This window comes from Dama dama, chromosome 22, assembly GCF_033118175.1.
Source record: "Dama dama isolate Ldn47 chromosome 22, ASM3311817v1, whole genome shotgun sequence".
Classification (NCBI taxonomy): domain Eukaryota; kingdom Metazoa; phylum Chordata; class Mammalia; order Artiodactyla; family Cervidae; genus Dama; species Dama dama.
In genome coordinates, this window is record NC_083702.1 from 4,620,663 (window position 1) to 4,630,049 (window position 9,387).

The 9,387-nt window shown below is 40.8% G+C and overlaps 1 protein-coding gene across 2 annotated transcripts in view; it reads left to right on the forward strand.

The window, feature by feature from the left end:
* SMC1B (structural maintenance of chromosomes 1B) overlaps positions 1-8,549 on the forward strand; it is a 73,499-nt gene extending 64,950 nt beyond the window's left edge. The window contains exons 22-25 of one of the 2 annotated variants that reach the window (XM_061124018.1): positions 1,861-2,012; positions 3,941-4,010; positions 6,820-6,930; positions 8,305-8,549. In XM_061124018.1, the coding sequence (XP_060980001.1) occupies positions 1,861-2,012; positions 3,941-4,010; positions 6,820-6,930; positions 8,305-8,406 (435 nt within the window). In that variant the 3' untranslated portion in view covers positions 8,407-8,549. The remainder of the gene's footprint in view (positions 1-1,860; positions 2,013-3,940; positions 4,011-6,819; positions 6,931-8,304) is intronic. The other variant, XM_061124019.1, reaches the window with a different exon arrangement.
* The last annotated feature ends 838 nt before the right edge of the window (positions 8,550-9,387 follow it).

A 9,387-nucleotide genomic window follows, 5' to 3' on the forward strand; every position in this document is an offset into this window, starting at 1 on the left:
GCAGTTGGATGTGGACAAAAGATGTAGACCAGGTTATATATACTTGGGTTTCCCTCTTTCTCATGATATTCTTTTATGACTGAAGTAATCTTGAATCACATACTTAGAATTTCAACCAAGAATAGCGTGGTGGTGGTGGTGGGGTGGTTTTTTTTAGTTAATTAATTAAATTTTAATTGGAAGCTAATTACTTTGCAGTATTGTAGTGGTTTTTGCCATACATTGACATGAATCAGCCACGGGTGTACATGTGTCCCCCATCCTGAACCCCCCTCCCATCCCTCAGGGTCATCCCAGTGCACCGGCTTTGAATGCCCTGTTTCATGCATCGAACTTGGACTGGTGATATATTTCACATATGGTAATATACATGTTTCAGTGCTGTTCTCTCAGATCATCCCACCCTCACCTTCTCCCACAGAGTCCAAAAGTCTGTTCTTTATATCTGTGTCTCTTTTGCTGTCTCACATATAGGGTCATCGAGACCATCTTTCTAAACTCCATATATATGCATTAATATACTGTATTGGTGTTTTTCTTTCTGACTTACTTCACTCTATATAATAGGCTCCAGTTTCATCCACCTCATTAGAATTGATTCAAATGAGTTCTTTTTAATAGCTGAGTAGTATTTCATTGTGTATATGTACCACAGCTTTCTTATCCATTCGTCTGCCAATGGACATCTAGATTGCTTCCATGTCCTAGCTATTGTAAACAGTGCTGTGATGAACGTTGGGGTACACATGTCTCTTTCAATTCTGGGTTCCTCAGTGTGTATGCCCAGTAGTGGGATTGCTGGGTCATATGGCAGTTCTATTTCCATTTTTTTAAGGAATCTTCACACTGTTCTCCATAGTGGCTGTACTAGTTTGCATTCCCACCAACAGTGTAGGGGGGTTCCCTTTTCTCCACACCCTCTCCAGCATTTATTGTTTGTAGACTTTTTGATAGCAGCCATTCTGACTGGCGTGAGATGGTACTTTATTGTGGTTTTGATTTGCATTTCTGTGATAATGAGTGATGTTGAGTGTCTTTTTATGTGTTTGTTAGCCATCTGTATGTCTTCTTTGGAGAAATGTCTGTTTAGTTCTTTGGCCCATTTTTTGATTGGGTTGTTTATTTTTCCGGTATTGAGCTGCATGAGCTGTTTGTGTATTTTTGAGAGTAATTCTTTGTCAGTTGCTTTGTTGGCTGTTACTTTCTCCTATTCTGAAGGTTGTCTTTTCACCTTGCTTATAGTTTCCTTCATTGTGCAAAAGCTTTTAAGTTTAATTTGGTCCCATTTATTTATTTTTGCTTTTATTTCCATTACTCTGGGAGGTGGATCATAGAGGATCCTGCTGTGATTTATGTCAGAGAGTGTTTTGCCTATGTTTTCCTCTAGGAGTTTTATAGTTTCTGGTCTTACATTTAGATCTTTAATCCAAAAAATAACTCATTTTTTATAAAGTAAGACTAGAAGAAACCCATTAACTCCTTGAGGGCAGGATTCATCTCTGTTCCTATAGACTTTACCCATAATAGGTGTTCAGTAAAGATTTGATGAGGGGACCAGTGGAAGAATTGAATGCAGGCTGTTTCAGTAAGACTGCAGCATATGCTTCTGAACTCTGAACAGCAGACTGATGGGAAGAGTTTATCTTCTGTGTGTGTCAGAATGTTTTCCCTGTACTCCCCATCCAGTGAACCTTGTTATCTCTGATTACAAGTAGAGCTGAATACATTATTTACAAGTATTGGTATATTTTTCCATCAAATGGAGAAAAACAGAACCAATAGTATTTTGCAGTTCCAAGTTGAACGTTACTAATAATTTAGCAGTTTCTGATACTGCTAAATAAATAACATGTGTTTCAGGCATTTCTTAGCCCAGAGAACCCAGAAGAGCCTTACTTGGAGGGGATCAGCTATAACTGTGTGGCCCCAGGCAAACGGTTCATGCCGATGGATAACTTGTCAGGGGGAGAGAAGTGCGTGGCCGCATTGGCACTCCTGTTCGCTGTGCACAGGTACGGTCACAGTGAGCCCTCTGACTCTGTGTCAGGGCAGAGACCAAACGGCCCTTCCTACAGAAGGTCTGCTAATTACTTGTCTTTATGCAGCGTATGTGGTAAAAAAAACATTTTTTTTCAGCCAGACAATTCAGGTTATGCTATAGGCCTGTAATAATTTAGACAGCAAATTTAAGAGAGAATTCAGTCTTTGACAGATTTTTATTCAATTTGTTATTATCAAAAGCTGCTAATGTCCAGCTTAATTGAAAAGAAAGGAGAAAAGGGGGTATCAAATGGTCAGTTTTGAATTCAAGATTGCCAAAAGACAATTCTAACAACAAATCCAAACAAAATAAAAACACCTAACTTTTATGTTATTTTCCTAGTCCATATTCAGAGATCAGTGATATAGTAAGGAATGTTAAGCAAAGTATTTCTTCTGAAAAAAAAAAAAAAAGTTTAACCTCCTCATTTCCACTGATGATGGTGACACTTGTGTCTGTAAAATAAATCATGGGAAAAATGTTAGCTAAAATTAAAGCATTTAACTTTTCAACGTTCAAAGCATTAGATGAAGAACTAATGTATAGATAATAGAGCCTCTCTATTTTCATTATCAGAAAGATCAACACAGAAGTTTTATAGCTGTTTGTTACTGGTCTCAAGAAGGATAAAGAATTAGTGATGATAGGAAAGGGAAAGAAGATGCCATTAATGCAGGAAGACTTGAGAAAAAGAGGAGGCAGGGACTTAAACAGGAACCTGTGTGGAGTGATTCTTAGCAGAATATGACTGTTACTAGGTGTCACCCCCATCCATTTATTCAACAGATATTTATTAAATATTTACTGTGTTGAGTGGTGTTAATGGGCATTGGAGAGACCGGAGTGAAAACAAATACCCTGCCTCAAAGAGACTTAATTTTAGTTGGGGAAGACAGATGATAAATAAGGTGTATTAGTAAATTAGTTCTCTAATATAGAGACTATTAGAAAATGACAGTTGCTATAGAGACAAAGGAGGGAATGGCAGTAGTAACAGGGAAGGGTTTGCAATATTAAAAAATCTTCTGGGAAGGGCTTTTTGAAAGGGTAATATTTGAGCAAAGATTTGAAGAAATTAAGGGAGCAAGTCACATGGGTGGGGTGTTCTAGAGAAGAGTTCTAAGGGAAGAATATTCTAGACATAAGAAATGAGTCCAAGTGAGCCTGGTGCCTGTAGAGAACAGACTGTCTGCAGTGGCAGGCGCAAGGTTTAGGGAGCTGTTTTAGCAATCAGGGTTGAAGATGGTGGCGGTTCGGACTAGTATGGGAGCAGATGAGGCACGGGGTAGGAGGGAGCCTAATCAACTAGAGGGATAAGAGCTGCCATTAACTGAACTGGAGAGGAGCACAGGAGGGGTGGGTTTGAGGATAGGTGAAAAGTTTGATTTTGCTTGAGTTTGAGCAGACACCCACGCGAAACTGAGTAAACCATTGGACCAGTGAGGCAAGGGTTTGAGAGGTCAGAACTGTCAATAGAAATGTGAGAGCATTCCATCAATGAATGATACTTAAAACCTTGAGAGCAGATGAAATCATCAAAGAATCTAGTTAGAAGAGTGCTCTGATCACTGAGCCCCAGAGGCACCACAGTGTCGAGAAGTTAGACTGTGGAGGAGCTGGCAGAGGAGACTGGGACCTGGAGCAGTGGTGGGGCGGGGAGCGGACCGTGGTGTCCTTGACTCAGAGGAAGCTGGGGAGCACCGCCCTGGTTCCATCCACCTTCCTTTGAAGGGATGTGGACTGGGAATTGAGCACTGTATTTATCGACATAGAGGCCATTGGTGACTTAAACAAAGGCATACGAAACGACACGTTTTATTTGTTCTGAATGTTCTTAGTCCTGTCCTCCAAGTCTCGTAAAACAAAGTTGTAACTGACTTGATTGTAATTTTTTTCTAGTTTTCGGCCTGCTCCATTCTTTGTTTTAGATGAAGTAGATGCAGCGCTGGACAATACTAACATTGGCAAAGTAAGTTCCTTTCTGATTTAACTTCCAGTACAGTGTTTACAATTCAAGGGTCAGGATGCAGTTAGAAGGCAATTTACTCTGAACAAACATAGTTTGACAGTTGCTGTATAAAAGCAAAATCTAAGTTAAAAATCTAAAAATAAGATGATTCAGGGTAGTAGTTTTCACTCAGGGTTTAGGGGACTTAAGTAAGGATCACTGCTGGATCCACAACACTGCTACTGGGTGAGTTGCTTTTCCCCAAATCTAGGTATTGGGACCCAGAGGGTCTAAAAGTAGACCATATGGCAAATAGGACCAAATTAGTTGTTTAATAAAGACCAAAATAACACATCTAAATAAAATTCCAGAGGAATTACAGTTCAAACTTTTGCTCCCCTTCGTGTATTAAAATGTCTCCCATCAGCTAGTGCGTTTCCACATAACGCTGTTTTCAGTATTCGAGACCATAAGGGAACTAAGGACACAACTGAAAATCAGCCTAAAGGTCAGCACACAGACGGACAGACCGCCTGCGAGACTCTCAGATGCCTCACACACCTTGACTGTAAACTTCGGACATGAGAATGGGGTAGACTGGAAGGAGACCACCGGATGGAGGCAAATGCTAGCAGCCCCATCTTGCAGAGACCCTGGGCCGTGGTCCTATTGCCAGAGCCATCCGTTTCCGGAAGGAGACGAATTAAACTCCTGGTTTTGATTCTAGGTTCATCAGCCTTCCAGAAGTGACTGGACTTTGCATTTATAGCTGTTTATAAGGAGGCTGCTCTGGTCATGCTGACAGAGAAGGTCTCTAGTAATTTGTTAAGTTGGCATTCTCCGTTATACTTTTTAGTCTTACAATCTTGGTTAATGAGTCCAGCCCTGAGAGGTGTATTGAGTCTTGGGCACCACCCTGAGTCTCTGAAGTTGACCTCCCTTGATTTCTTTCTGTTGAGCCTCTTGTGTGATGCCTGGGAGATGCAGGGACTTTCCAGGAGCTACAGCCTGGGGTAACTTCTAGTGGCAACAGTGTCATCTCCCAGCATTTCCCAGGCTGTATTCATCTAACCCAGATCTCAATAGGGCCTTGCTTTTTGAACATGTCACGGTATACGTAATAGCGTATCAATGCCACACCCACAAAAGTTAGGAACTAAATCACGAGTCCCCTGAAACTTGTAGCGAACAGGTCAGAGCCACGTTCTGTGACCTGCTAGAGATGTTGGGAAGATTGGGAGAAGCAAACACAGGAGTAAAGAGAGAATCTTGATTCATCTCTTTGGAATGCCAGCCAATCTGTATCAGCTAATTGGACTCCAAGGCTGGACTCATTTGGGAGAATTTCCCCTCAGGAGGTTAATTTTAGCACTTTGTATCCCATCTCCCCTGTGTGGGGGGGCGGGGGTGGCTCTATCACTGTGGACTTCGTACACTCCCCTTCTCTTTGAAGAGGAACTGAAGCATATTCTGTTGTTGTTTAGTCACTCAGTCATGTCTGACTCTTTTGTGACCCCATGGACTGTGGCCTACCAGGCTTCTCTGTTCTTCGGATTTTCCAAACAAGAATACTGGAATGGGTTGCCATTTCCTTCTCCGGGATCTTCCCGAACCAGGGATTAAACCCGCATCTCCTGCACTGGCAGTCAGATTTTTTACTGCTAAGTCACCAGGGAAGCCCAATATATCCATATCTTCTAGCAAAATTTAGATGTTTGTATTAGTGGAATCTTTAAGTACTAGGTCTTACTTACTACTCTTTTCTATTGGCACCTATCCTATGTACTAAAAGCCTCTTAATTTCCAGTTTCCCTTTGAGATTTATGTTCCTGGCACCCCACTGCTGAATTGAGTATGAGCGTGATGTAATATGAGCAACTGTGAAGGAGCTTCCACTCCCGCTTGTGGTCAGGGTACCCAAACTTTATCACAGGTGACTCCTAGCAAAATGCATGCTTTACATTTTTGCATCCTATCTCCTCTTCCATTCTGTCAACATCCCAAGACTTTTTAAGACCTGTCTCATAGTGGCTACCATTGCCTCTAATGAGGGAGTTCCTTCCATGAATTCAGCCTCTTAGCCTGAAGCATTTTCTCCCTCTCATCATTCACCTCAACTGCTGACTCATTCCTCAACTGCAGCTGCCATTCCTGCTTCCAAAATGTGTCCTTCGTGTCCTGAGTGCAGTCAGGAGAAGACACAGTGTAAGCTTGCAGAGAAATCCAGGGTGTTGGCAAGAAATCTGTTAAACTGTAGTTTGAGTTCAAAGTGTTCTTCATAATTTTCCAAGTTCTGAGTAGAGTCTGTCCACCAAGACCCATTTCTGTTCAGTCTATCTTGTTCTTATTCCTTGGAATTAAGCCTGCTGAAGGAGTCTTTGAGTTCCCCTCTAACCAAATGAGTTGATTATGGATTATGAATATATAATTGCCATATTTTTCTCATCTTGAGGCTTTGATGGCAATATAGGAAGTTGGAAGTTTAAATGCCACCCTTTTACCCTCAAAATATCCGAGTGGTAGTTTCATCTTATTGTCAAGACTGATTGCCGATTCACATCATGGTATCTTAAGTTAGAGTTTTATTCTTAAAAATATTCTTCCAAGTTTTCAATCATAGATTTAATGAGCCTTATATATTTTTTTACTAACCTCTTATTTTACAGTCTGAACTATTTCCATTTCTGTAGTGGATTTATTGAGTTTACAGAGAGAAGTAAGTGCCTCGTCACCTAAAATGGGCAGATTCAGAAACCTGTAGAGTCTGTCCTCAAAGCGCCTGCAAAGGAGGCCTTTGCTGATGAAACGTGTGCTTTCTGTTTCCTCCCAGGTGTCAAGTTACATCAAAGAGCAGACTCAGGAACAGTTTCAGATGATAATCATTTCCCTGAAAGAGGAGTTCTATTCCAAAGCTGATGCACTGATAGGCATCTATCCAGAGGTAAAGATAAGTAAAGAGAGATAAAGTCACCTTATAGTGTGTCCTGACACCACAAGTTCCTAGTATAGATACTGTTTGATTTCTGCAGTTTATTAATATAGGCCTAACTATTTTTTAGTCAAATGAGACTTAATAGTAACTATTTAGATATTTTTCTATGGCAGTACACAGAAATTCAAGTTATATTTTAAGTGAAAAGGGAAATAAAAAACTGCACAACAGTAAGTATAATTTTGTTTTTAAAACAATAGTACACATTAACTTACACAGAGTAAACTGTTGATATTATCTTCCATATTTCTGTGTTTGAATGTTTTAGCAACAACAAATGCACTGTTGTAGAACTAACAAGGAACCATTTCTCTTCCAAAACTACTAAAAGAAAAAACAAAGAATTTGACAAAGCTCCAAATTGTATAGTAATTTCTGTAATTCTGTTTCTTAAGCCGTTGAAAGTACGTAGCTGAGCTAATGCAGCAGAGCAGCTCCTCCAGATCACTCAGTGCTTGAACAATTATTAGGTATTACTTCCTGAGTTTTCCTTTAAGATAAAAATTAAGGCAACTGTACTCCAATAAAAATGAATTTTTTTAAAAAACTGGAAAAAAAAGCACTAAGATTAAAAATAAATTTCCCCCCAAAAATAAAATAAATTTCCCTTCCTGTGCCTAATTAATGTCAGGGGGTCACTGGAAGCATGCTGCCAGAGAGAAGTGGAAGTTCTCACTACTGTGTAGGGGAGGGGCGAACTCTTCAGGGGTGAACCCAGGTCTCAGCTGGGCCCTGTCAGTCACACCAGACGGTTCATTAATGTGCATCGTGCATACACGTGGGCATACCCAGCAGTGAGTAACTCAGAGGGGTGAGAACTTGGACTTGTAGCCCACCCTAGGCTAAAATAAGCAAAAGGCCCTTGGGGCTTCTGGGAAGGGAAGGCAAGCGATGGGACAGTGACCCGAGAAAGCACAGTAGCCAGACTGTTCAGTCGGATTTGCTCTGCTGGCTGAGTGCCTTCTCCACTGAGGAAGAGTTCAGAGTGCAGAGGATGTCACCTTTACAAAGATGTAAATTTCCTTTACAAAAGGGAAATTTGTGCTCAGCTTTTAGAGCTTTTCCTGTATCTGCTGGTTCTCAGTAGCCTCTGGCTCAAAACAATCCACATGCAAAAGACGCATATTTTTGGGTGGCGTACTCTGGTGCCCTTACCAAAAACAACACATAAAGCTGATGGAAATGCAGAAGTTAACACCTCAGATGGCTATAAGAAGGTTCCTTTAAAATGCAAATCCAGACTCACTAATGGCTCTTACTTTACATTTAATACCTCTTACTCTCTACTTGCACTGACTTTTAACTGTCTTCTCTCCATTTCAGCACGATGACTGCATGTTCAGCCGAGTTTTGACCCTAGATCTTTCTCAGTATCCAGATACTGAAGGCAGAGAAAGCAGCAGGAGACAGCGCCAGTCCCTGTAGGACCTAGAGGGTACTTGAGCCGGGAGCAGCCACGCGGTGCTCAGGCCAGTCTGGTCAGTTCAGACCCAAACTGCTTCTGGAGCAGAAGCTAGGCGGCCTTTGTGGCATTTGTGGAAAAGCTTGACTGTTACAGGCAGAGAGGCTACAGCTCACCTCTGTGAAGGAGTGTCCAGGCCCCACTCCAGTAGGTAACGTGTCCCATGAGAGTCAGCTTTGATTGAGTTTAACAAAGAAACCACCACAGTTTAAATTTGCATTCTGAAAGCCGGTCAGAAAATTTTGAATCCTGCATCATCTTTACTCTAATTTTGTCTTGTTGTATGTTTAAGTAATCTTTAAGGGAAACTCATAATTTTTAAATAGTTATAGGGTGTTGAAACTGTTTCATGGAAAGTTATTTCAGAGAAACTGAAGTTAATATTGGAAATGCCAATAAAAAAGTCTTAATTTCAAATGTCTACAATCTGCAATTTTCGGAACACAAAAAATTTTAAGATGAAATTGAGTTATGTCTGCTTCTATGCCTTTTAAAGTTCTCTGAATATAATTTCTGTTAAGGAAACACTGAAGAACACAGGCTTTCCCAATTAACACTGACTTCATAGGGAAGCAGTCGTCCTTATCTTTGGGCATCATGGATCTCAAAATCCAAGCACACTCAAGTCCTTTACACAGATTGGTGTAATAATATTTGCGTATAACCTATGCACATCCTCTCATATACTTCAAATCATCTCTACTATTATTTATAATGCTTAGTATTAATGTAAATACTATGTAACTAGTTGCTTGTACACAGCAAACTCAAGTACTGCTTTTTGGAACTTTTCAACATCTTTTCTCAACTATTTTCCTTTTTTTTGGGCCATGTGGTGTGGCTTGTGGGATCTGAGTCCCCTGACCAGGGATTGAACCTGTGCCCCCTGCCGTGGAAGCACAGTCTTAAGCACTGGACCACCAGGAAATTCCCTTTCCTATTTT